General features: G+C 48.1%; 1 protein-coding gene across 4 annotated transcripts in view; it reads left to right on the top strand.

The window, feature by feature from the left end:
• LOC144099515 (complement factor B-like) overlaps positions 1-27,742 on the top strand; it is a 333,633-nt gene that overhangs the window by 95,065 nt on the left and 210,826 nt on the right. For all 4 annotated transcript variants that reach the window (XM_077632874.1, XM_077632872.1, XM_077632873.1 and 1 more), the window contains one exon: positions 26,286-26,418. In XM_077632874.1, coding sequence (XP_077489000.1) covers positions 26,286-26,418 — 133 coding nt within the window. The remainder of the gene's footprint in view (positions 1-26,285; positions 26,419-27,742) is intronic.

Genomic DNA, 27,742 nt, shown 5'->3' with positions numbered 1-27,742 from the left:
ACATCATTCAGGTATAAAATAAAGAGTACAGCTCCGAGAATAGATCCCTGAGGGACACCATATTTTATTGTTTTTACATGTGAGGCTGCAGCATTTATGACAGTAAATTGCTCTCTTGACGTTTAAATAGTTCTCAGTCGTAACTTGCGTCAGGCATCAGTCAGGAGTCGAACTGTCAACCAAGAAATACATGGGCGTCTATAAGAGCTGGTCGGTCATGTCAGTCGTGATTCTTTTCGGTGGCATGTCCGGGCCCGGAGGCGCATGGCGTCATTACCGGTATAATATGATCACGCTGTCCACACGTAATTAAAATATGTGGTGGTTGCCTTTCTGCTAGAAGTTAACATAAACGAATGGACGAGAGAAAAGGGTTAGTTTTCACTGCTCTCGGAAACGTGATTTCGAACACTAGGTTGTTCCACGGCAGCTTGAAGTGTGCTGCAAATATGCTGACGCGGACTACGAATTTTTTAGAGTTGAAGTATACTACGCAAGAATTAATTTCGTATTTACGAAAGTACACTTTAATGCATTGCCAAAACGTTATTTCCAGAAACGTGATTTCCAGCACTAACTGTTCAACGGCAGCTCGAAGTGTGCTGCTAATACGTTTTCGCGGGCAGCTCATTCGTTAGAATTGAAGTGCAATTTAGACGAATTAATGTCGTATTTTCGAAAGTACACTTTCAATACACGGCCAACATGCAAAGGCCATTTCCCGAAACGCGATTTCTAGCACTAGGTTGTGTACGGTAGCTAAAAGCGTGCTTCAAATATTTTTAAAAGGTCTGCCCGTTTGTTAAAAGTGAAGTATACTTGAAACGAATTAGTTTTACGAAAGTACGCTTTAAGTACATTGATAAGATGCTTCGAAACGTGTTTGAAACGTGCTCGAAACATGCTTTAAGTGTCGTATACTTCGAATGCATTTATTTCATATTTACAAATGTACACTTTTAATATATTTTCCTAGTACTAAAACCGCATTCATATTTATTCACAGTTTTTGAAACGTGCTCGAAACATGCTTTAAGTGACGTATATTTCCGATGAATAAATTTTATATTTACGAAAGTACACTCTTAATATATTGACGAGACGCTAAACCCGCATTCATATTTTTTCACCTGTTTAAAACGTGCTCGATGCATGCTTTAATTTGCGTATTGTTGACAAATTTTCAAAATATATTTCGACTACTGAAGAAAAAATTTCAGGTGCCTATTTCCGCCATATTTTTAGTGCATTCATAAATACAAAGTGTTGAAAATTCATTATAAATATCCCGAAGTATATTAAAAACCTATTAGTTTTTGCTATGGGTATCTCCCAGTTAATGAACTATTCTATACTAAATCGATGCATGTAAGTTGAAAACTTATATTTGCTGAGCTCCGCGTTCAGTTTTAGTGAAACGTTTCCTGAAGCGCGATAGTGGAAAGCGTTGCAATTTTAGGGAAGCCCTTCACCTTGTCAACAGTCGCCTTTCAAGAACGCTATGCAAATTTTGAGAATGTGTCTTGTTTATGTGACGTACTATTAGCTGGAACACACGCTTGTCAGCGACAAAAACGAGAAGAAATGACACAGTACGCAAGGTAAACAGGAGAGGCCGACCTCTTTTGTAGCAACTGCGGGATCATTCTATCCCTTGAAGAGTAAAAATAATGTTCTTTCGCCACAGTGAAAAAAAACATTTCTTTGTTGGCTTCTTTGTTGTGAATAGCGGTAATCAAAGCGGTCCCAATCGCGTTTTACACCCACTGTGTCGTCATGCCCTATTTTGACACCATACTAGTGAATCAATTATTACTTGCACTATGAGCTTTAATTTTTTACTACGGGGTTATATGGTCTGAGAAGTTGTATGAACACAGAGCATATAAGTCTGCGACCAAATTGATCATCAATGCCGAAAGGATTGAAATGAAAGAATTTTCACCGTAAATTTGTTGAAGATGCCTGCCAAAGACAGCATTAGTGCGAGAAAATTTTGACAAGCTTTTCAGTTATTATTAACCCGCTAGTGCCACTGAACTGACAGCCGATACTGCTTGGCATATAAGCACGACCTCGTCGTATGAGTTCCACCGTCAGCTTGCGATTAGCTCGTGCTATGCTGTATAGAATCCATGATTTTTTTACAAACTCTCTCAAGGGTACATGAGAGAGTTGCTATTCTCGACCTTACCTTCCTCAGCCTTCCAGAATATATATATATATATATATATATATATATATATATATATATATATATATATATATATATATATATATAACGGATAACTCTCTTGTGCTACCTATGGCATCAAGACTTCCAGAAACGACACCCTCGTTAAGCTATTAGCAGAAAGGCAAATAAAATGAGGGGCTCGTTTGACACACCTATGAAGGAAGCCAACACTAACCGAAACGAAGGTGCATAGGGGAATGTTTCTACTTTTTTTCTAATTTTAGTGCCGATCAATGGGAGAATAATATGATTAATTTGAATAGCAGAATAGGAATGGAGGGCACAGAATATGATGGCGGGTGGGCAAAAAACTTACAAACATATAATGCAGAGACGCTTAAAAACATAACAAACACGACTAAACCGCGATATGTATGTACACGAATGTGGGTCACAATGGCTGAAGAAGACGGGAACGTTACGAAATTTAGTGCGTTAACAATCTTATCCATAGAATGCGATGACAGGTGATTAAACGTGCTATGCTTGCAGTCCTAAGATGACAATGCAGAATTACTTGACAGCAAAACTTAAAAAGTGTGAAACTGTACACGTTAAAAACACTAAAAAACATGGTCACGATAAAGCAGCGTAAACGGTAACAGTATTATCTATTATTACATCCTGACAAAAAATTAACTCATGGCGCTATCTGCCTGTTTTTTCCGAGCACAAAAAAAAAATAAGAAACATACTCGTGCTGTGATGTAAAATATTAGCGCAGCGAAATTTTAGCTATATCACGCAGCCGGAAGTTAAACATAGACGTGCGAGAGTTTCACGTGGCATACTATAAGTGTTATGATGATAGTTCACACAATTGAAGACTCGAAAAAATGTACACAATCTTGGAAACACACGCCCACAATGTGCAGCATAAAACAGTAGCATGCACATCTATTATTATGCAGTGAGAGAAAACCGTGGCTCTAGCTGCCTGTTTGGTCAAAACACAGAAATAGAGAAAACATAAAAAAGCGAAAACCACACACGTGCTGTGATATACATGAAGAAAAAGAACGAACAGAATAGCAGAGATTAGGGTGTTTGAACTCGTAGGGTGCTCAATTTCCTCCTGCTTTCATTCAAACCAGAAGATACGGTTTTAAATTTATAGATCAAGAAATACTCTGATTTCTCGGTCGTGAGTAGATTTATATGCAGATTACATAATAGCAGCTGTAATATGACGAAATGAATTTCCTGGGAGCTGAACATCTCTTGATAGGGGCAGGCTTGGGAGGGACTTAACATGGGCTCTGTGGTTGCTGAAGCGTAATCTAAAGGGGGTTTCAGTCTGGCCTACATACTCAATGTTACATGTGGTACACTGGAGTAGATAAATGACGTTCGCACTATCGCAGGTGAAGTAACCGTGAATTTTTTAATGAAAGCTAGAACCCGTACTGCCAACGCTCTGAGACGTAGTCATATGCGCCAAACTTTACAGCGGCTCTTGTTGCAAGGGTCGTGGGGTCGCGGGGCAGTTGTTTTTAATAAAGTTAATATGTCCCGCAGATTTCTCGATCTTCAATGAACAGCTTTTGATGACTATGAATATTTCCTTCAGGCGAACACTTTGCATGAGAATGTTATAGTGTTACTTTAAGATTGCTGACACTTTTGGTGCTGATGCACAATGGGTGAGAACAAGGTTGGTATACGAGTAGGAAGTATCTTGTTTTTCTTTAGCTAGTAGAATCTTTCGGGATTGTGTATCTGTGCGCATTATGGCGCCATCGATCAGCTGAGGGGAGTAATTTTGTTTAATGAACGCTACGAAGTGTGACGCATTTGCTTTTAAAGTCAGAATTTTACGAGCAGATACGTTTGAACCGAAGTGTTTGACTGTAGGGTATGCTGAGTTTAACATGTTTGACATGACTACAATCAAAGTGCAAATATTGCTTGCGGTCAGCACGTTTTCGGTACACCGTTGTAGACAAGCGGTCTTCATGAAGCGAAACGTGGATGTCAAGGAAATAGGCTTTACATCTAGAGTACGTATGGGAACTGCGTGAAATTTGTTGAAGAGCTAGTTAGTGCATGCTTCCAGAAATGGGTTGTAGCGCCAAAAAAGACAACACACTTGCTGTGTGTTGTCTTTTTCGCTGCTACAACCCATTTCTGGATATGTATGAAAAAATGGTCTTGAACGATGCAGGTTCCTGAAATCGGCTATAAATGACAGCAGCTCGCCTTCAGTATGGGGTCACTTAAGAAATTTATAATCAATGTAACACCTGTAGCAGAACGGTACTAAAAACCGGCTTCCCAAAAATTCGATTTCCAACAAACCCATAAATATGTTTGCACAATTAGGACCAATGAGCGTGCCCATAGAAGTCCCACTAATTTGACCATAATGCTTTACCTCAAAATAAAAGTTAAGATATAATATCAGAGTAAGTAAGGTGGCCAAAGTACAACGGTCAACTATCTTTTCAATGCGAGCTTCATTGTAGGCGGTCACGACTGCTCGGATAGCATCTGCGTGCGGAATGTTCGTATAGAGTGAAGTGACGTCGAGAGTGCCAAGCAAAGAACCCTGAGCAATGACAAGATCAATGATATCGAACAGGAAATTAGTAGTGTCCTTTATGTAGGACACAAATGTGGGCGGAATTTTATTAGCGTGTCGACGTCACGGGATAGATTTACCGGAACAGTTACGACACCAAAAACGATGAGTCGACCCGGAATGTTAAGTTTATGGAGTTTTGGTAAGAAGTAGAATCTACTAGCAACCGGGCTATGCGGATCAATCGAGCGAAAAACGTTTTCTGCAACTTGGGTATCATTATACAGGTATAGCAATGTATTTTCGAGAAATTTTTTGAACTGTCATGTGGGGTCATAGTCTATAAGTCGATAAAGAGAACTGTCTGCTAGCTGCCTGTGTGCCTCTGCGACATAATCACTCTTGTTCATTACAACCACAGCTCCGCCCTTGTCAGCAGGCTTAATGATGATTTCATTACGGGATGCTAACTGTTCTATTGTTTAGTTTCGCGAACTGAAAGATTACAGTGAAGAGGTACCTTATTCTTGTAAAGTTGTGAAATAACTTTTTGTACAGCATCAATGTACAACTCAAGCACTTGTCTCGCTGTGTTGGTGGACCCAGTGCTTGTGTGACGGCAACGGATTGCGCGGGGCGTTATAATCAGTTTTGTCATAAAAAAAAAATTCTCGAAGGTGCAGGTTCAGCAGTTGGCACTCGCTGTAGCCGCCTACAGATGGACAAAAACTAAGGCCACGGGACAACACGCTGCTTTCTTCGAAGGTTAATTTGTAAGCAGAGAGATTTATTACTGTAGAATTATCTTGACTACTAAGTTCTTTGTTTATGGCAGGCCCTACCGAGAAACCAGAGAGGCAATCTGTGGCTATTAAATGAGGAGCGAATTCATAACTGTTAATTGTTGCTGGGGAAAAGGGCATTCCGCGTTGTCACGAAGTAACTTTCTTGTTTTTAAGGCATGGAGTTCACTTCGTTTTTGGTTTCATATTTTTCCAATGCAGCTGATTCGACACAACCGAGTTTTTAATGAGAGCGCATTAAGTGCTCTTTGTTAACAAGCACCTTCCTGGAAGAGGCATAGTGCTCTAAGACAATACTGTTTAGTTCAAGTGAAGAGGCCGTTAGTATTGTATTGCACTTTGTTTTATTTCTGACGGACATTTCACGTACAGCTGGTTTTGCTGTTAACCGAAGACACTTCGGGGCGATTGAAGCTGCCAAGTGGATGGAAATATGAAAATCTTGGCGAATACGTTTTTCGGCAGTTTTTCTAAGCTTTAGAAATCAAAGAGAACAAGACGTAGATTCACAGTTACCGGAAAATGACGTGGCTAGTAAATCCTGTTGCCCAGGCAGGAAGGATTTCGGCTTTGTACTGCGGAGGATATAGCTGCTACCTTGTGATGTAGCAGTGGTAGTGCCAAGTGCTGCTGCGTAGCGTGGCTGAGGCTGAGAGGTGGTCGATGAACTGCTCGAGGCTAAAATAGGTCCTACACTCTCACATAGTGGGTGAGTCGAAGGCGCACTCATTGGCAGTAGTGTGCCAGGCGGGGAGTTCCTTGAACGTGGGGTGCTCTGGGCTGAAGACGCTACTGCATTTTCACTGGGTGGCTGAAGTGGTGTCTTGTTCGTCGAGGTTAGGCTACTAGTGCGGGTAGTAAACAAGCGGTTGCTGTGACTTGTAGCAGCTGAAGTAACAGTTGTGGCAGCAGGCAGGTGGTTGGGAAGATGCGCTACGGAAGCAGTGGACGCTAATATAAGCCATTCGTTGATGCTGGATGGAGGAGCATGAGGCGGGTTTTTGATGGAAAGACCACTAGAAGTGGGGCGTGATGAAAGACTGGGGCTATGCGGCTGGTTGCCCGGAAGAAGAGTTTAAGCACCTAAAATTTCAATACAGAGTTGAGGAGCATGTGCAGGTGTGCAGTCTTTCCACCAAGGTGAAGATTTGTTGTAGAACGGCCTGAAACAGATCTCTCTGAGATGGCTAGCAAGTAGTGCAACGCCTTCGAAATTTGGATGCAGGCCATCAGCTGCAAGAAAACGGGCCGTTTGCAGCCAGGAGACGAATATATATATATATATATATATATATATATATATATATATATATATATATATATATATATATATATATATATATATATATATATATATATATATGTGTGTGTGTGTGTGTGTGTGTGTGTGTGTGCGTGTGCGTGTGCGTGTGTGTGTGTGTGTGTGTGTGTATTAGCAGACAGAAAAATCTAATAGCTGCTAATAGCTTAACGGGGGTCTCGGTTCTGGCAGTCTTGATGCCATAGGTAGCATAAGAGGGCTCTCGCACAGTTCCTGCTCTCACCATTAGATGACGTTGTACGTCACACTTGCGGTATTACAGGACGTGCTACTGGACGAGGGTGGCGCTGGTGAACACTCTCAAGGTTCGCTTACACGCAAAACATAAATACCCACGAAAGCAGCAGATTGGACAGCCGTCGCCGTAGCTCAGTTGGTAAGAGCACCGGACGCGATATTCGGAGGTCGTGGGTTCGGATCCCACCGGCGGCATGGTTGTTTTTTCTGCTGCTTTATAAGAAATTTTCTTTAAAAGGGAATTGATTGGCACTAGAAATTGTGAAAGGGGGTTTAATAGTTCAGGCACCACCAGAACCAGGAAGGCAGAACCAGGCGCAGAACGAGGCCTTCTAGGCGTCCGCGGTTATTCTAGAGCCCGGCAGCAGCACGCGCTCAGCGATAGCACTGCCGCTACCTCGTTGTCACATCTTCGTCTTTACAATGGCCCCCGGAGATGAAATGAGCCATCCTGGCGACTCAAGGCGTAGAGCAGATCAAGGGGTCATGGTAAGGCTTGAGGCGACTGACATGCACCGTTTCACGGCCACGACGGCGAAGGTCAGAGGAGGGTGTCAGAGGTTCGACGACATAGTTCACAGGGGAAGGTTGAGAAAGAACACGGTAAGGGCCTTGATGTTTGGCTTGGAATTTGGACGACAGGCCAAGAGAGCCAGTAGGGATCCAGAGCCAGACAAGTGAGCCGGGGGAAAGAGGTACGTGAGTTTGACTACCGGAATCCCGACGCTCTTTTTGTCGATTCTGGTCGGCGGACGTGAGGAAACGGGCGAGCTGGCGGCATTCCTCGGCACACTTGGCAATTTCAGACGCAGTTGCGCAGTCAGATGCATCAAGATGGTAGGGAAGAATGGTGTCAAGCATGCTTGTAGGTTCGCGGCCGTAAAGAAGAAAGAACGGAGAATAGCCTGTGGTGGACTGGACGGCGGTATTATATGCGTAGGGGACGAACGGAAGATCGAGGTCCCAGTTGGAATGGTCGGGACTGATATACATGGTGAGCATGTCACCGAGTGTCCGGTTAAACCGTTCGGTGAGGCCGTTCGTCTGAGGATGGTACGCTGTGCAGGTTCTGTGAACGATGCGGCACTCTTGCAGAAACGCCTGGACAACCTCGGATGAGAAGAAGACGAAGACCTAGTGGGTGGCTACGTGTCTGCTTCTAGGTCTCTGTTTTCGCTTCTCGCGGTCTTCTCGCGTGTGGCGTGGGTCGGACAGTGCCCTCCGTGAGACCGAATGCTAACGACGCCCCTGCGGAGAAATTCCCGGCACGGCGGGCGCATTCTCAAGTGAGAAAACCCAACCTGAACCCTCAGAGGCAAGCTAGGCTTAGCTCGGCGCTGCCGAGCGAGGCCGCGCTACGCGTCTGCATGGATTCTGCTTTGTCGACGACGGCTACGCGGATGCCCGCTGTGTTGCCACCTGACGCAACCTCCACGTCCACGCAATCGTCAGCGCCTCTGGGCCTCCAGCCTGCGCCGTTTTCCGATGCTACGACTTTGGCCTGTGACATGGACTGCTCTACCGCCTCCGTGCCCGTGGCACTCCCTCAAGAAACTGTGCCCGTCGCGCCAGTTCAGTATTCCCACCAAGGGCCGTCACCAGCGTCTGAGCCTCCTCCACAGATGCCTCCCGTGAGTCAAGGCTCTCTTCCGCCTGCTGCGAACTCATTCCGCGTTACCATCAAGCCTACATTGCGCTTTGATATGACTGCCATCCCTGCCCGGAATGTTCAAGCCACAATTGACCATGCCCTTGGCTCTTCGAACTACTGCGGGTTTGTCGTCCATCGCCCATCGAACAGCATCACGGTAAACTTGTCATCCTTGATGGACGCCGAGAAACTTTGGGCAGTTACGCGGATCCCCCTGGATGACAGCAAGCATGTCCCGGTGCAAATATATTTTGCATCTGGTCCTGACACACTCCGCTGCATGGTTTATCATGTCGACAGCACGAGCCCTCCCGAGGAGGTGCGCGCAAATATTCGCTGCTCAACTCATGTTGTACTGCAAGCACGGCCTATGGGTCGCCGGGGCTCATACCTGCTCATACCCGTATTCACCTGATTTGACTTGGTGGTTAGCCCCGGAAACCCTCGTTGGGCTGTTGATTCTGATACTTGGGGTAGCGATCACAGCCCTATTTTTATCTCCCTCACGCCTACGCGTCTACGGAAAATACGCCGCACTGTACGAATAACATCATGGGACTCTGTACGCGCAGACAATCATTTATCTACATTCAACCCCTCTTCGCCTTGTCTACTCTATCTGCTGTTCTCGCTACTGACACTATTACCACTACTGTAAATGAAGACGACCCAAACCCGGACATACATCTCTTGAATCTGTGGGCTCTTCGTCGCCAGGCGGATCTTTACGCTACTCGTCACCCCGATGACCCTTCGGCTCTTCCTACTCTTCACCGCGCTACCGCACGGGCGCGGCGCTATGCAAAGCGGCTAGGCAGGCAACGCTGGGCTGCATGGTGTGCCCGCCTGTCCTCTACGCAGGGCAATCTACATCTTTGGAGAGTGTTTGACGCCATGGAGCACCCTTCTCAGATTGCAGATTACACAGAGAGCATTCGCCTCGCGCTAAATGTGGATGAGGACACATTTGCACAACAAGCGGCCCGTCAATTTTTTCCAAACCATGACTGCACCGCTACGTCTCCACCTGACTTATCGGTAACAGAGCCCCCCGATGGGATTACTTCTGACCTCACCATGGCAGAGCTGCTGGCCTCCATTAACCGTTTAAAAACTACTACTACTCCCGGGCACGACGGCATACCTAACTCCTTATTCCGTAACTTGGAAGGGAGGGCTTTGGAAACCCTACTTGATACTTTTAACGAAGTGTGGCTTTCTGGCGTCATGCCGGGAGACTGGAAGCATTCTATTGTGGTTCCAATACCCAAGTCAGGTCAGCCTCCAGTACCTCTCTCGCCCCTTCGTCCAATTTCCCTTACCCCTACCATCTGCAAGCTTTATGAAAACATTCTAGCCGCACGCTTATCATGGTGGCTGGAATCCCATGATTGTTACCCAGATTCCCAAATTGGTTTCCGCCCACAAATTGGAACGGAGGACGGCCTTGCTACTTTGGCTGTTGACGTGCTTGACCACTCTCCACATTCACCTTGTACGAACCGTAATCGCTACAGACATATCAAAGGCATATGATAACATCCTTCACTCTGCCATTCTAGCCTCCCTTCAAACTCTTGGTCTCCCTCACCGGTTCCTCCTCTCCATTCACGCCTTTTTAGCAAATCGAACCTTCAGCGTGCGTGTCCACAGAAAGCCCTTTGGTAATTTCACTTCCAATAGAGGAGTGCCGCAGGGCTGCGTTCTCGCCCCCACATTATTTAATGTGGCTTTAATTCCTCTTGTTCGAGCCCTAGAGACCATCCCTTCTATCCTTGTGGTGCTGTCATCCAGATGCGTCTATTCATCAGTCGGTCCTTCAACACGCGCTGGATGTATTGACATCTCGCCTCCCACCTCTGGGTCTAACACTCTCTCCTACGAAATCATCTTTCATTCGAATTGGAAATAAAGCCTCCTTACGGAAAGCTCCCCCTTTAAATTTTACGGTCCATAATTCTCTTATTCCTCAGGTAGAAACTGTTCGTATTCTTGGTCTTCTCCTCCATACATCTGGGACTGGCACCCCGGGGCTGACAGCCACCCGTAAATCGGCTCACGCTACTCTAGGTCTGATTCGTCGCATAGCTATGCGCTCTGGTGGCGCACGTGCTCATACGGCCCGCCATCTTGTGCGCTCTATCCTTCAGCCACGGATAGTATATCAGACTCAATTTCAACTTCTCATCCGCAGACAGTGGGACTCCCTTGAAGCTATCAATCGTGAGGATATGCGCGTCATAACATATCTGCCTCGTTTAACACCCATACCTGTGCTACAGGAGTTCGCCCAACTTAATACACTCAGTGAAATCATCGACCAACGTGTGGCAAATAGAGCTCGAAAACAGCCTCTCAAACTTCCTCGTTTAAAGACACTTCCACCGTGGTCCTATTGCCAGCTCACTGACAATCGCTCCACTGTTTCCCCGTCGGTATCAGCAGCGTATCTGCCTGAAGGGTGCATATTATACACGGATGCATCTCATTCTGCAGAGAGGGGAGTTACTGCTGTGTATAGTCCATCTCATCCGCATCTCAACTCTCGCGCGACGTATACTGCGGATACGTGCACTCCCCTGGCATTGGAACTTCAAGCCATTTACAATGCCATTGCTTCCCTTCCGCTCGTTCCAACATTCAATACAGTTCACATTTACACCGACTCCCGCGCCGCCCTTAAACAGCTGAAGGCTGTTCGACGAACGTTCCAGATTTCACAATCTATTCATGTGCTGTGCGCAAAGTATCCATGTCCTGTGCGCATACACTGGATTCGCGGCCATGCCCAGGATCCACATAACATTCAAGCGGATGCTATGACTCATCTTCATACATTAGACGATCCGCCACCTTCCCCTCTTCCCCCAGATCCGTTCCTGTCCCACGTTTCCGATTCCGAAGTTCTGCGCCATCGAACACGCGCTCTAATTCCTCCGTGTTCGCACCCTCTCCCCCGTAGTCTTACTCGGCAGGAGGAGGTATCCGTGCGCCGGATTCGGACAGGGGTGGCTCTGACCCCATCTCTCCGTCATCGGTGGCGTTCCAAAGATCTGCCACTACTTGACAGGTGCCCTCACTGTAGCGCTGCACCGGACATATGTGATGTGCGGCACTTGTTGTGGACGTGCCCAGCGACGGCTGCTATCATAAAACGGCTCCTCAGGGAGGTGGGCCTGTGGTGGAACCGCGAAAGTGACTTCGTGAAGTGGACAATGGACAAGCGTTTCATTAACAACCTCTGCGGCTACCTCAGCGCAACGGTTCTTCACTCCTTTTAACTTTCAATCCCGTGCATTCCTTCCCCCCTTTCCTTTTTCAACTTATGCCTCATGGCACACTTCTCGAATAAAAAAAAAACAACCTCGGATAAAAACACACGGCCGCGGCCGCTCAGAAGCTCACGAGTGGCGCCGTGGCGGAGAATGAGCTGGCGGAGAATGAAGAAGGCCACGTCTCGCGCTGTAGCCCCCGGAAGAGCCGCCGTTACAGCATAGCGCGTGAGATGGTCTATAGCGACTATAACCCAACGGTGACCTGAAGGGGTAGAGGGCAGGGGCCCGTAAAGGTCGATGCCGACGCGATCAAATGGACGGGCAGGGCAAGGTAATGGCTGCGATGGGCCAGAAAGGCGCTGTGACGGAGACTTGCGGCGTTGGCATGCAATGCATGAGTGAATGTACTTGCGTAAAAAGCTGTACATTCCACGCCAGTAGTACCGGTGACGAAGTCGAGTGTAGGTTTCCAAAACACCAGCATGAGCAGTCTGGGGGTCGGCATGGACAGAGGCGCAGACTTCAGCTCGTAGTTGGCGAGGGATGACGAAAAGCCATTTTCGACCGTCGGGCATGTAATTGCGACGATAGAGGAGACCGTCATGCAGAGAGAAGTGGCGGGCTTGTCGCCGAAGTGAGCGAGAAGCAGCTGCCGTAGGGGGCCCAGACAGATGGTGCACGAGAGATGTAATCCAGGGGTCCTTGCGCTGTTCCACAAGCATGTTTACCGGGCGCAACGATGACAGCTCGGAGTCAATGCTCGAGATGGTCGCAGTGTCGGAAGGCAGCGGAGACCGGGAGAGGGCGTCAGTGTCAGAGTGCTTAGGGCCAGAGCGATAGACGACTCGAATGTCGTACTCCTGGAGGCGCAGAGCCCAGCGGCCAAGGCGACCCTATGGATCCTTCAACGATGACAGCCAGCACAAAGCGTGATGATCGGTGAATACGTCGAAGGGGTGGCCGTAGAGGTATGGTCGGAATTTGGTTATCGCCCACAAAATGGCCAAGCATTCTTTTTATGTGACGGAGTAATTGATCTCGGCCTTGGACAGCGTGCGGCTCGCATAGGCGACAACGTATTCTGGAAATCCAGGCATTCGCTGGGCGAGCACAGCACCAATGCCCACGCCGCTAGCATCCCTGTGTACTTCTGTCGGGACGTTAGGGTTGTAATGGCGAAGGATAAGAGGTGAAGTAAGGAGTCGCCGTAGGGTAACGAAAGCTTCATCGCACTCAGAGGACCATTTTAAAGACGAAGATGTGACAACGAGGTAGCGGCAGCGCTATCGCTGAGCGCGTGCTGCTGCCGGGCTCTAGAATAACCGCGGACGCCTAGAAGGCCTCGTTCTGCGCCTGATTCTTCCTTCCTGGTTCTGGTGGTGCCTGAGCTGCCGCCCTCCTGCGGTCTCGACATCAGCGGACAGGACGTCGGCAGGCTGTACGGTGCGACGAGTGAGGACGCATTGCTTGCGGAGCTCCTCGTAGCTCTGGCACAAGCTGATGACGGAGGCCACGGTGGCCGGCTGCTTGGCTAGAAGCATTTGGAACGCATCTTCATCGATACCCTTCATTATATTTTGGAACTTATCAGCCTCGGTCATATCGCTGTTCACGCGCTTGCAAAAATCATCCACGTCCTCAATATAACTAGTAAACGTCTCGCCAGGCTGCTGAGCTCGTTCGCGTAACCGCTGTTCGGCGCGAAGTTTGCGCACGCCAGGACGGCCAAATACCTCAGTGAAGCTCGTCTTGAATGTGGACCATGTGGCGATATCGGCTTCGTGGTTACGGAACCAGAGGTTGGCGACATCAGCCAGGTAAAAGATGACGTTGTTGAGTTTCATGGTCCGCCGCGGTGGCTCAGTGGTTAGGGCGCTCGACTACTGATCCGGAGTTCCCGGGTTCGAACCCGACCGCGGCGGCTGCGTTTTTATGGAGGAAAAACGCTAAGGCGCCCGTGTGCTGTGCGATGCGATGTCAGTGCACGTTAAAGATCCCCAGGTGGTCGAAATTATTCCGGAGCCCTCCACTACGGCACCTCCTTCTTCCTTTCCTCTTTCACTCCCTCCCTTATCCCTTCCCTTACGGCGCGGTTCAGGTGTCCAACGATATATGAGACAGATACTGCGCCATTTCCTTCCCCAAAAACCAATTATTATTATTATTATGAGTTTCATGGCGTCGTCCCAGCGGTTGTGCGTGCTGACCCGCTCGTAGGAAGCCAGCCAGTCCTCGACGTCAGAGTCGCCGAGCCCACTGAAGACAGCCGGGTCCCGTTGTCGAGGTGTGCCGGAGCAGACAAGCGGAGCAGCCGGTGGCTGGGGAGCCAGGGGGGCGTTATTCGGCATTGCTGACGTTACAGTGCCGCTGCGGAGCTCCAGGACGGGATCAGCAGCAACTTCCACCACTTGAAAGGGGGTTTAATAGCTCAGGCACCACCAGAACCAGGAAGGCAGAACCAGGCGCAGAACGAGGCCTTCTAGGCGTCCGCGGTTATTCTAGAGCCCGGCAGCAGCGCGCGCTCAGCGATAGCACTGCCGCTACCTCGTTGTCACATCTTCGTCTTTACAATTGAAAAAAAAATAGAAAAAATTTCCCTATGTACCTGGGTTTTCGGTGACTGTTCGTTTCCTTAGTATATATATATATATATATATATATATATATATATATATATATATATATATATATATATATATATATATATATATATATATATATATATAATTGTGGCAGGACGGCGGGACGGCGGGCCCGTCCAGATAATCCACAGGATGACGCAAGGAACCAATAGAAACACAATCGGCAGCGGTGATTCTTTATTGCCCTCCTTCCGCACCTTCTCTTCGTCGATGCAGGGCACCTAGACGGCGGTAGGCAGTGCGCCGGACGCTCTATCCCGTTACACCTTTCCACCGGGGGTGGGGGAGGGGAACGGTCTAAGTAAGTCCAAGTAATGTCTCAAGTCAGTCCATGGCGAATCCGGGTAGGCCAGTAGGCCAGCTAGTGGGGAGGGCAGCCTCAAGCGACGCCGTTCCACGCCAATGGCAGCAGACTCCAGTGCAGCTGGGTGTCGTCGCTTTGCAGTAGTTCAGTAGTGGCGCTGCACACATTGAGACAGGCATCGAGCACTTCCAGATTAGCCACTCGACATTCCGGGTTCAGGTTCTCAGGAGCATAGCTTGATTCGCGGTAGGCATCGTCACGCGCTGATGACGTTGAAGTGCTGTTTGATACCAAACTTCCAGGTAGATGGCGGAGCTGCTTGTAGGCGGCTCTGCCGCGTACGACAGCACCGAGTGTTCCGGCTCGGGCCTAGACAGAGGTTGCGCGAAACAGTTGAAATCTCCTTTGCTCTCCTCCGCGTCGGCACACCCCTGCGTATGTCTAGCGCTCTCGTCTTCACCGCGTTCGATCGCGCATTCATCCGCCTCTTCAGACACACTAGGACACACATTCACTTCAACTTGTTGCCGCGTCTCTTGAAAAAATTGTTTCCCCTCGTCGTCCTCAACCACTTGTTCCGTCGAGGATACTTCATCAGTTACCGCCATCAACTCAGGATGAATCGACTGGTCGTCCTCAACACCATTCTCTGCCACTGGCTCTTGTGTTTCCTGCTGCTTCCTTGTGTTTCTTCTGGAGGTACACCGCTGTGCGTGGCCTCTTACTGTGTTCCCATGGCAAACGGAGTGTTTTCCACATCGGCAGTCGGGATCGAGAGATTACAGTGCATTGGTTGCCGCCAGTCATCTTTAGGCGGCGATGTCATATCGGTCCTTGATTCAGGGTCACCTGGGATGGTGCAACGTGGGCCCACAGAGATGAGATGGTCAGATTGTTCGTTGACGTTAAAGTTTATGAGCCGGGTGAAGGCGTCTGCAGTCGCCGAAGAACGTCCCACACCAGCCAGGTTGACTACGGTGAGCGAGGCAGCAAGCATCACACGGTACGAAACAACCGACCCCACGCCGACCTTCAAGCATACTGCATCAGTACTAGGGGCGTTTGGGGGATAACTGGGCGTAGCAGGGGAACAGTCAAAGACATCCAATTCGCCTCCACCTCCCGGCCGACGCACCTCCTCTTCCACTCACGCTCAAGCACGTCATCACATTCAGCCAGCTTGGTCCTTGCCACTTGATCATTCATGCCCTATCCGTTTGTGTACTCGGTTGTTCCGGCGCTGCCTCATCGTCACAGACGCCAAGTCCATAACTCCAGCCTCCACAACTCCATAACTCCAGCCTCTGCTGCTCTTGTCCTTTGACTTGGCTTCGGCCGTCTGACCCGTCTCCTCATTCGCGCCCGCGGGTTCCATTTGCGCCGAGGTTTTGGTGACGTCATTCAAGACGTGATACCCGACGTCGCGCACCATCTCCTCCCGCCCTAACAGCCGGTACAGGCGCTGGTCGAGGCGCTCGAGGATGGCGCCAGCCTGCGAGAAACGGCGACGCCCGGGCAGCCACGGCTGTCGGTTCCGTGAGCTGCGCCGCGGACGGACTCGGGGCGCCCGAGGCGGACCTGGCTCTGGATCTCGGGATCTCGGAAAGCGTCCGCAAATGCTTCAGTGCCGTCCAGCGCAACGGTGGTGGGTGGCGCATCCGGCAGCGACTGCGACTCCAATCGCTGGACTGCCACGGAGAGGTCCCGGTAGCTTTCCCTAGGCTACTGCCGGCGAGCACGCAGGCGCTGGTGTTGGTGTCTTGGTTGACCCGACCAGTAATGGTTGGCGAGGAGCCCGGCGATGGCCTCGCACCGGCCGAGATACGCGCGGGGCACGTTCTGGAGCAGCTTAGCGACGAGCATCACGGTGGACACCTCCACGATAGTGTCCAGCTGCAGCTGGTAAGGCTCCCAAGGGGCAGTGCCATCGAAAGCTGGTAACTCCGCCGCCATTCCCAGCGGGCAGGCCGGATGTGTCGCACCTGCGCCGTGCACCCTACCGTCGGACTGCGAGGCCAGCCCTAAGTGCACGGGTGCGGATTCTATGGTGTTTACGGAATGCACTCACCCGCCGCGGTTCGGGTCGGTTGCCAAAGCATGAAGTAGCCTGCGGTCGAAAGCATCAAACCTAGCCTCCATATGGTCCAGTCGCCTGCCCATGCGCTCGAAGACAAACTCCAGCGTCGGGGAAAAAGGCAGGCTGTCCGAACACCCGAGATCAGCGGCACCGTCCGCTGCGCTCTGTTCCGCATCAGCCGATGGCGGGACGGCGGACCCGTCCAGATAAATCCACAGAAGGACACAAGAGACCGGGAGAAGCACGATCGCCCGCGATGATTCTTTATCGCCCTACTTCTCCGCACCTCCTCTTCGTCGATGCAGGGCACTCAGACGGCGGTAGGCTGTCTGCCAGACGCTCTATCCCTTTGCAGTATATATATATATATATATATATATATATATATATATATATATATATATATATATACATTGGAAGCCAACAATTAGCGAATCAAAGAAGATAGATTTTTTTTACATCTGTGGTGATCTCAGTGAGAAATAATTGTTTAATTATCTAAGCTCGAAAGTTCAGAGGTGGTGAGTCGCAAGAGGCTGCTCGGAAAGAGAAATCAGAGCATGACAGGCAGCAGCGATGCAATACCTGCCATACTCGTATGCAGGGCTGTGGCGCATAGCCTAACCGCTGCACCACTGGGCCAGGAGCGGTATGAGGACTCCCAGGGATCTGTTCCGAATACCAGAACTAAAGCGAAAATCGAGAGCCGGATTCGCTTTCAGCCTAATTGCTCAAATCGGCCGTAATTTTTTTCAGAGTTGTGCGCTCGTAATAATTTTGTGAGTTTTGGTTTAGGATCCAGTAAGTGTAATAATTTGGCTGATTGTTTAAACTCCTCTAGCTGCCCCTAAATGCTCCATGTATTGTCTACCTTTTTGGCTGCGAATTTATATGGAGAACTATCGCACGATGCGCGGTCTTACATGGCATTGTCCGACTGACATCTGGAAAATGTTTTCAGGCAAAATAATTGGAACAACCAATAGGATTGACACGAAGGAAATGCGATAGCTGTTTTTTTGGCTTTTCAATTGATTCAAAATCATTTTATATTCCAATTTTTTTACATTCCTTATTCTGATTTACTTCTGCTGATATTCTCATTCTCTGTTTTACCAGTTTTGCTTCTTCAAGTTTACTCATTTTTATTTGTGGTGAGTCATTCTTTCTACAGCCGTCTCCCTCCTCTTCCCTACTAGTTAACAGGGACAGGTTGGGCAGCGAGAGGGCAGGGGAGAGAGAATTGGGAGCAAGTGGAGGGCAGTGTGTATATATATCAGGTGGCAGCTGCCAGGTGTAAGATGTGAAAATATCCGAAGCGTACACAATCAATCTGCTAATCGCTCGCATCAAATATACAAGACTGCCTTGGAAAATAAATGGGGAGCGTTCTTCTGGATAGCAAATACGTTAATAGAAAAAAAGCAATCCTGCCGAATGCAGATGTGCGTTTATATTGAGGGGTTTAGAAAAAACTTACAGTATATGAAAACATTGCGCTCATAAATTTTTTGCGCTGAAAAATGCCTTTGTCCAGAATTGATGGGCATGCTGCTTTTAGCCACGCGACAGAATGCCAATTGTTTTACAGGAAGTCCAAAGAGGTGAAAGAGAACTAAACCAGAGTATAAGTGAATAATCGTTCGCAGGAATGGAAAAGCCACGCAATAGATAATGGTATAGGACTAAAAGTAACAGAATTCAGCGCCGTTGCTGTGGCATTTCCAACGCCTTTGCCTATTCTACTGCAAATCTGTCCCTAAGAGAAATTTAATTTGGAGGAAAAAGAGACGTAAATATCAGTGCGGAAGGGCTATTCTGATGGGCAAGCCGCGAGGAAGATTTGCGACGTTTGTGCAAAATGAAATAAATAAATAAAAATAAGTTTAATACCCACAACTCGGATTCGAATCTGTGGTTTAGCGAACAGGCAAGCTTCGCTGGATACTGTGCGAGACCTCTAGGCTGTCGCCGCTTTTTTTTAAACAGGGTACTTATTGCAGAGGAGCAATATTCTAGGTTCAATAACTGCGTACGAACCACGAAGAAAACACACAGTAACAACCAAGCACGAAAGAAGACGGAACAGAGGGTCCATCACTATTAGATCATAATACGACACACCTAAGCAACGGAATGAAGAGCGCAACACTAGGAGTGGTTGCCACTCTGGTTCATATTTAGTAAGGGCATACTATTCCTTTAGTTGAACAATCATACTGCTGAAGTGGTCTCTAGTAGAAACAACAGGTACACAATGTCGATTCACCATGCGCATTTTACAGAGGCTGTGTAGTCCAATCGTAAAGAACATGTCTTAAGTTTCACCAAGAAATGGTAGCGCAGTGACATACCCCCCAGAATACGGTGTCAAATTAAGTATGTTTTCTTAATGTCCGTTGCGAGATATCTCAAAAGTGCACTGCATCTTTTGGAAGCGATGCGACAACGCGCATTCATTTAGGGAGCATCACAAAATTGGCAGTTAACCGTGGTCACAAAAATGCCCTTTTTTTCTAAAAACGTTCTTACGGGCAATGTCCCGCTCTGGAGCTTACAGAAAAATCTCCTAGTACACGGCGGGAGGGGTATTTTACGCCCTCTTTTTGAGCACGTCATGTCCCGGTAAACGCAAATACATAGAACCCTACATTGGTGAAGGGAATAAGATTCAGATTAAATCTTTGTACAACCGTTCCCTCGAGAGTGAAAACAGCAACTCAGGGGAAAAACAGATAAGTAGGAAGCAAACAGCCAAATAATTCTCATGCTTGAAGGCCCGCAAACGCGGTTGATCGGAAATATTAGAAGAAACTGTCACGGGGTGGTGACTGCAGTCCGGAGAGCAGAAAAGCTGCTAAAATGGCGCCTAAACGAAACTGTTCATATGGGCTAAATTGCGCCCACACTGGACTGAATCACTCGGCGGCAGCGAAGCGACAAACGTGCTCGGCAAACGTCGAACATAATACCTGCCGCTGTCAGCCGAGCTGAATGTAAAGCTGATAGCGAACTTTCGAGATAAAGCGTGTAAAGTTACTAGAACATTCCGGAACAACGTAGAATCAGCTCTGACTGGCTGCGATCAATCCAGATAAATCTAGTCTCGTCTTGCGTCGCAAACAAAGCGATGAAGTGGCGTGCCGGCAGCTTTGAAGACTGAACAACAAACACTGCAAATATTCGCGGAATCACTCCTCTCTCAAAAAGCATCGAACCGATGAATTAAAACTATGGGTGTGCGAATATTGAAATTTTTGAAAACGAATTGAATACGAATATGAAGGAAAGATGGCTTCGAATATCGAATATCTGCTGAGTACAGAAAAAAAGTTCAGAAAGTGATAAACAAGCAAATGTTGTTATCTTACTTTTTCAAAATAGTGTAAGGTATTTGCAACTAAAATAAACAAACCAAGCTACCTCAGTACCGTATGAAAAAACTTGATGTGCACAGAAATGTGTACTTCCTGATTAGACAGCATAACAGTATGCAAACTGTAATGAGGTCATGAAAACAAAATTCATAAAGTGACAAGGCTAGCAACAAAAAAATAACATGAGTAGTAAAACCTCATTCTTCTGGAGTTCAAGAGACCGGAAAAAATGCCCGATTCATTCGAAGGCCTCAGTTTATAAAATACCCTTCCCCCCGAAAAAAAACTATGGTTAATGCGAAAATGCAGTAAGGCCTTATGAGGCGGCTCCATCGCGTTAATACCTGTAAGCCCGTGACGAGCCCCCCGTTTTCGAGCGCTGGAAGAACACAAATGCAAGCAAGCGGCCGGGGACCACACAGTGGTAACGGAGCGGCGAGACGGTTTCTAAATGGGAAAAAGAAATCACCTGCGACGCGCCAGTCGGCGTCCGAAAGCCGCGCGGAGCTGGGATTGGACGACTGACGAACGCGCGGGCCGACAGTTGCAGTTGCCGCGGGGCAGCGGCGAAGCTCTGAAACCGAAACTTCGCGGCCAGGCTATTTTTGACCTAGGCATAGGGTCCTTTCGATCGTTGTTACGCCTTCCGTTACGCCCACTGAAGAGGTGCACGGGTTAGAATCCGCCATGCATTAGGCGGGATTTTTACATGATCGCTTGCCCTAATCTGACAACTCGACGCGCCCGTTCAGGAGGCTCCCGCGAAATGCCGGAAGTAGGCTTTCCCGCATAGTGTAGTTGACAAAATGGGATGGCGGTGGTCACGCTCGCAAAGATATGAAGGCGACAGGACACATTCTTCGGATGTGGGCATTAAATATGTAATGTACAACAGAAGGATTAAAAAAAAGCGCGATTTCGCGTTGCGATTGTTCGAAGTGGGCAGTCGGCCATCTTATTTTCAGCACGTTATGTGGACAGGCCCGCTTACAGAATTTCGCACCATGCCAAGACTAGCGGAGTTTGAATGTGACCTGTGCGCGTGATGAACGACGGAAAATGAAGGGAATGAGACCTCTGTATTGCTTTCCTGGAAACTTTAACTCGATCAGCGATATTGTGGTTTTGCCACGGTCCAATTTATGAAACTCTGCTCAATATACGATCTCTGGTGAGTATTCGGGAGGTTTCGAATATTCCGAAATTCTCGAATATCAATTTTTCGAATACGAATACGAATAGAATATCAAACAAATTCGATTCGTATTCGAAGTTTCGAATATTCGAAGACCCCTAAAAACAAATACCGCGCCAAGCAACAATTAAAACGGATAGTGCGAAAATAAACGCAGACTTTGGAAACACGGCCGGTTTTAATGCGGCCGGTGTTCGATTGTAATGCGAAGCTTTGCAATTGGCGGTTGTCCGAACTTAGGCGATGAGAGACACTCGCTGTAGCTTCGGAGCAGATTGCGGATCTGGTTTTGTCTGTTCCGGGGCAGGGCTGGGTTGATGTCGAATGTAGGCGAGTTCTCTTGGTCAGGCGAATCTTCTGCGGATGGGTCGGAGAGGGGGAAGGAATCTCGTACGTTGGATATTTCGTCGAAGAAAGCAATCGTGGTTCCCCTGTTAATGTGCCGGTATTCTTCGCTGAAGTTAGTCAGCAGTACTTCGGCCTGGCCATTGCGGAAATGTGCGATGCCTCTTGCGATGCTGATTCCTCGGTCTAGAAGCAACTGCAAGTTTCCCACGATGATTGCTTCAGCATTAATGGCTTTCGTGGCACCTACGGTCAGGATAACGCTTGAACGGGGTGGGACACTCACTTCTTCCTCCAGGACACTGAGGGCAATGTGAGTTTCTTGAGTTTTCATCGAAGCGATGGCTTCCTCCGTCGAAAGCGTGATCAGCTTGGATCGCAGGTCGATGATCGCCTGATGCTGATTAAGTAAATCCATGCCCAAAATCACTTTGCGGGAGCATTGCGGTAGCACAACAAAGGACGCAGGACAGGTATGTCCTTTGACAGACACTCGCCCTGTGCATCATCCTGATGGCGTAATGAGGTGACCCCCTGCGGTGCAAATTTGTGGGCCGGCCCAAACGGTCGTGACTTTCCTCAGCGGCGCAGAGAGTGCTCCATTCATCACCGAGTAATCAGCTCCTGCGTCGACTAGAGCGGTAACTTTCCGGCCGTCGATAACCACTTCTAAGTCCGACGTCTGGGCTCTTGCGTTTCACGTCGTCCTGGGCATCGGGTCACGGCTTTGTCGGGTATGGGAATTAAGGGCAGAACGCCTCTCCGCCCGCCGCTGTCGGCCGAGGTCAAGTTAAAGCTGATCGGGAACTTTCGAGATAAGCCTGCAAAGTTACTAGAACATTATGGAACAACGTAGAATCAGCTCTGTCTGGATGCTATCAATAGAGATACATCTGGTAGCGTCTTGCATCGCAAACAGTGATAAAGCGGCGTGCCGGCAGCTTTGAAGAATAGACAAACAAACACTGCAAAGATTCGGGGCAGTACAATGAGGTTCGGTAAAACATGAACTAAACTTGCAAGACTGCACGTTCTATTGGGTGTGTAGTGTCATGAAAAAAATATGAGACGCGAAACGGTCTGCCGGACGCACAGACGCACCAAACGAAACCCGCCAGCACTTACAGTACGAAAAATATTACCTCGCCTCATAGATTCAAAAGACAAGTTCCACATTGAGGAAATCCCTGCGAGAAGGCTTCATATACAGTCTTGTGCGATGAATAATTTGGAGTAGGTAATGATTTTTAGTGGTGAGAAACAGATTAGATGCAGTCGCTCTGCGAAAAATTGAGAATCCATGGGGGACACAAGTCTGAGCACAGCGCTGAAGAGCTGGCACGCGGTCTTTTCAGTAATGTCCACTATAATTATAGGCACACAAAGGGACGCCAAGATACTTTCGTGGTCTACGCCACCATTGCATACCAGTATATTCAACAGGTGTCGATCCCAACACTCCAAACACGACACAACAATTCTTGGCACGATTAATCTGAGCTCCCGACGCTGAACCAAATCTTCTATTCAAGGAAATACCTCATTAATGTTTGGCTTATCAGCGCACAGAACTCCAGCTCATCGGCATAAGTTGATACCTTCCGTTCGAGGCCCATAATACAAAAATCTCTGACAGTTCCAGTGTTTATAACTTTTACGCAAAGTGGCTCGAAAATTTAGTGCGAACAGGAGTGGAGACAGTGGAAAACCATGTTTCACAGATGAATGAATGCAGGGTCGTCGTCGTGGTGGTGGTGGTGGTGGTGAAAGCATTTATTTGAATATTGCAGAGAGGTTGCGTGGGGAGCAATCCCTAGTGGGCCGCTCCCCTTACAGTACTAGGTGGAGTACCTTATTCAGGGACCCCATTGGTCTGGGCCGCCACTAGAGCTCGCTGCACTAGGGCTTGTTGGGCCGGTAGGTCCAGGCAGCTTAGCAGGGCCGCCTCCCAGTCCTCTCGGGTAGGGGAAGGGGTTAGGGGCGGAAGAGAAGGAATGTGTTGACATGCCCAGACCATGTGGAACGTGTCAGCCACCTCCCCACAGTAAGAGCAGAGGCCAGAGAAAGAAGTGTCACAATGTTTGAGCACTGCCGGGCAGAGTAGAGTGTTAGTAAAAAGCCTAAGCAGTATTCTCTCGTCCGCTTTCCCTAGCCCCTTGAGAGGAGCCGGGTACTGACGGTGCGAGTCCCGGTAATAAGCGGAGATATCTTTGATAGTTAGCAGAGGATAGGAGTCCTGGTCCAGATCGGTAGGGTCTACGTCGGGGGCCCGGTTAGTGAGTGCCTGGGCGACCGAGTTGGCGGCCTCATTCCCTGGTAGGCCGTGGTGGCCTGGAGTCCAAATGAGAAATCGGATCGTGGGGTCCTGATCCCGAGCTGCTCTCCGAAGTATTCGTTGCGCTGTTGGCGTTATACAGCCCAGTTCATAATTCTGGCAAGCCCCTCGCGAGTCAGATATGATGAATTCAGATTCAGCGTGGGAGGCGGCTAGGGCAATTGCTGCCTCCTCCGCGTGGGTTGTGCGAAGTGCCTTAAAAGTGAGACCGTTCACCTGTCTTCCCTCGTGAATGACTGCGGCCGTGTACCATCCTCCCCTGGAATTATGTGGGCCCGCAACATCTACATAGAAAACGCTGTGTTTGGAGCCATAATGGCGGTGCAGGGCATTCGCCCGCGCCTGAAGCCGTCCATTGTGGTTCTCTCTGTCCATTTTGGTAGGAAGGGGTCGAACACGGAGGGTGCCTCTCCAAAGTTCTGGCACTCGTACCCTTTCCTCAATGTGATGGTCATGTTGTATATGTAGCCGGCCCAGTAGGCGACGACCGGACACGGTCTGAGCAAGACGCGTCTATTGATTAGTGAGGTGCGCCTCGCGCAGCTCCCGGTAGGTGTTCACCACCCCCAGTGCAAGGAACCTCGCGTTTGAGGTAGAGATCAGGAGGTCGAGCGCCCTTTTGATCATCTTGCGGAGAGTAGCCTCCAAGATGTCTTCGTCATGCTTGCTCAAGTGCAGGTATGGAGTCGAATATAGCATTCGACTCGTCACAAAAGCATGGGCGAGTCGCATCGCAACCCTACTTCTGAGGCCACCACGCTTGTTGTAGACGCGGCGGACGATGCGGCCCATTTGATCGCCAACCATGCGAAGCTTGGCTATGGTTGTGTCAGCGCGACGGTTCTCGTGAGCGACAGCCATTCACAAACATGCGCGTGGAAGAGCTTTTGTAGCAAATGCATAACCCAGAAGGAAGAATTGAACCAATATTGACGTTGTTTAAAGCAGAAAAAAAGAAATGAATGGCACACTCGATCGCCTAGGCGTCGACCACGCCTCGCGTTGAACTGCAACACAGTCTCACACGGTGCACTGAAAGTCCTATTCTTCATCAAGTAATACTACTATAAAACTAATATTCGCCCCTTTACCTATGTGGCGGTAGTGACAGAGAGATGTGTGATGCCTCCGCTGGCATGGACAACGTTGTGGAAAAAACACGGCACCAGAGGAATACGAGTCGGCGTTGACAACATTGCTGGAGAAACACGCCACTTAAGCATAGGCCGTTGGCGTACTCTGGGTGAATTGGCACTGACGGTGAAAGAGTTGAAGAAGCGCATAAATGGCTCCTTGGGTCGGTGGACAACTTAATCGCGCTTTCTGGTATGTGGCGGTGGCGTCCACCCGCATAAAACTGCGCTTAGCAATGGTAAACTGCCAGCCATTTCTTTGTTAATTATTGGTTTGCCTTATTTTGTGAACGCCGTAATTTCGCATTATCTGAAGGTTATTCTATCAGGTTGTGGCACAAAAATGTCCAAGGGTAAATGAAAATCCTGTTGTCACTTTCCGATGTCCTACAGGAACTGTTGGGGGCGGAATTCTTTTACGTGAATTTTTTTTAGAAAAGCTGGAATCAGTAGTTCCCCCTATTTTTTTTTAAAGCCAGTGTTTCAGTCTGCCCGCTCCGTTGTTTACTCTCATGTGAATGTAATAGCTGGAGGTCATCACGAGTCGCTAGGATCTTCACACACCGAGACAGCGTTGTAAATTAGTTTCTAATAGGTTACACAAAAAGAGAAACAATTATATGGGTCTACAATTCCTTATGAGCATTAATAATTTTTGCGAAGCATTATCCTTTCTGTCTATGATTTTGTTAAAAATACAGTGAATTAAATAAAATTACGTTGGTCTTTCCCTTCAACAAAAAATGTCGCTATGCTACTTAAAGAAAAATGGGTGAAGGTAGTCGCATGGCTATCTTTATTTCATCTTATGCTTGGTTCTCTATATTCATTAGGTGAAGGTGACAGATGAAGGTCATCGCGTTGGTGCTATCGTCTTCACGAACGAGGCGCTTCTGAAAATAGACCCCACAGAGATCAAGAGAGAAGATTTGGTGCTGAAAGGACTCGGAAGCATAAACTACACAGGTAAGCAGGCCACATCTACGGAGGGCTGTTGTACCACGCGCAGTAGCTGCTGTGCATAGCTTCTATGCTTCCCATTTTGCTCGTTTCAGAAAAACACGCCGAAAGCATTCGATGCACATCTTTCCTTTGTAGTATACGCAGAATTCTTCGGGATGGTACAATCGTGATTCAAAGAATATTACTGAAGTTTAAGCCGAGACAGTGCGTTAAACTATATAAAAAGATGTATACATGGCCTAAATCTCGATCTTTTGCGTTTTTCGCTCACGGTGCCAATATATCTTTCAACGAACTGTATGGCAAAACTTCCAATTTTTCGTAAAATAATGCCTCTGTGTAACTGGCATTGATAGAGTAGATATAAAAACTTTTCAAGAACTTTCGCTCTTATCCCTAGAGTAGAAGGTCAGCAATTCGCGTTTTTTTCGAGCGCTGGCGGGCGAACCGCGAAAATCAATTTTTGGTGCGCCAACGGCGCTCGACAGAAACTGATTGGGGGCTAATTTGATTGTGAGATTATGTTCCTCGCAGCTACTTGAAAGCGTTATATCGTGAATAGTTTTTTTTTCCTGTTTAATTATTTCCGCGACTTAATAAGAAAACAGAATTGCACAAGAAAGGCTATGAACCGAATGAGCGCACTATACTTTAGCACGGAAGCTACATAATGAGCGCAACTGGAGAGAATCCCTACCGGCAGCCGACTGCTTCTCGGCCCTGTGCCAGACGGGTGTACATAGCACGGACGTTATCTTGAAAGCAAGGTAGACAGTACAGCTGGCCTCTCTTGACTTTTTTCTGTTTACCACATGACTGAACTCAGATGATATTTTGACAGTGCCACTCCAGCAATCTAAGCCGCCGGTGTGAAATCTGCCAGTCGAAGCGCTCCTGCCGCAGTCGAGTGGAAATATAGCTGCGCCCAGAGAGGTGCATTTAAATGTGTACAGTGACCACTGCGCGATGCACAATCGTATACCCGTGTTGGCGCGCTCGAAGCTCAGCAAGGAAAGGGCGCACGTATATTAATATCGTTTGAATCACGAACTGGCTATTTCATTTAATCCCGCAATCGAAATTCTCGGCTACCCGAACATGCACAACACGGAGCTTCTAAAGAAGGAAGGTAGCCTAAAAGCGGTCAAGAGGAAATTAGTCAATGCCAAAATTAGTTGCCTAAAAATTCAGCGGGACAGTGTCATTCCCAATATCGGTAAGCTAGCTTAAATCATCGAAGAATCCTGCACAATCTTTGAACTTGTCAAAATAAGAGCCGGAATAAAGAAAGCAGTGATTTCGAAAAATTGCACATACCTTCGGCAAC

Source organism: Amblyomma americanum, chromosome 7 (genome assembly GCF_052857255.1).
Source record: "Amblyomma americanum isolate KBUSLIRL-KWMA chromosome 7, ASM5285725v1, whole genome shotgun sequence".
Classification (NCBI taxonomy): Eukaryota; Metazoa; Arthropoda; class Arachnida; order Ixodida; family Ixodidae; genus Amblyomma; species Amblyomma americanum.
This window is presented reverse-complemented; position numbering and strand designations above follow the sequence as displayed.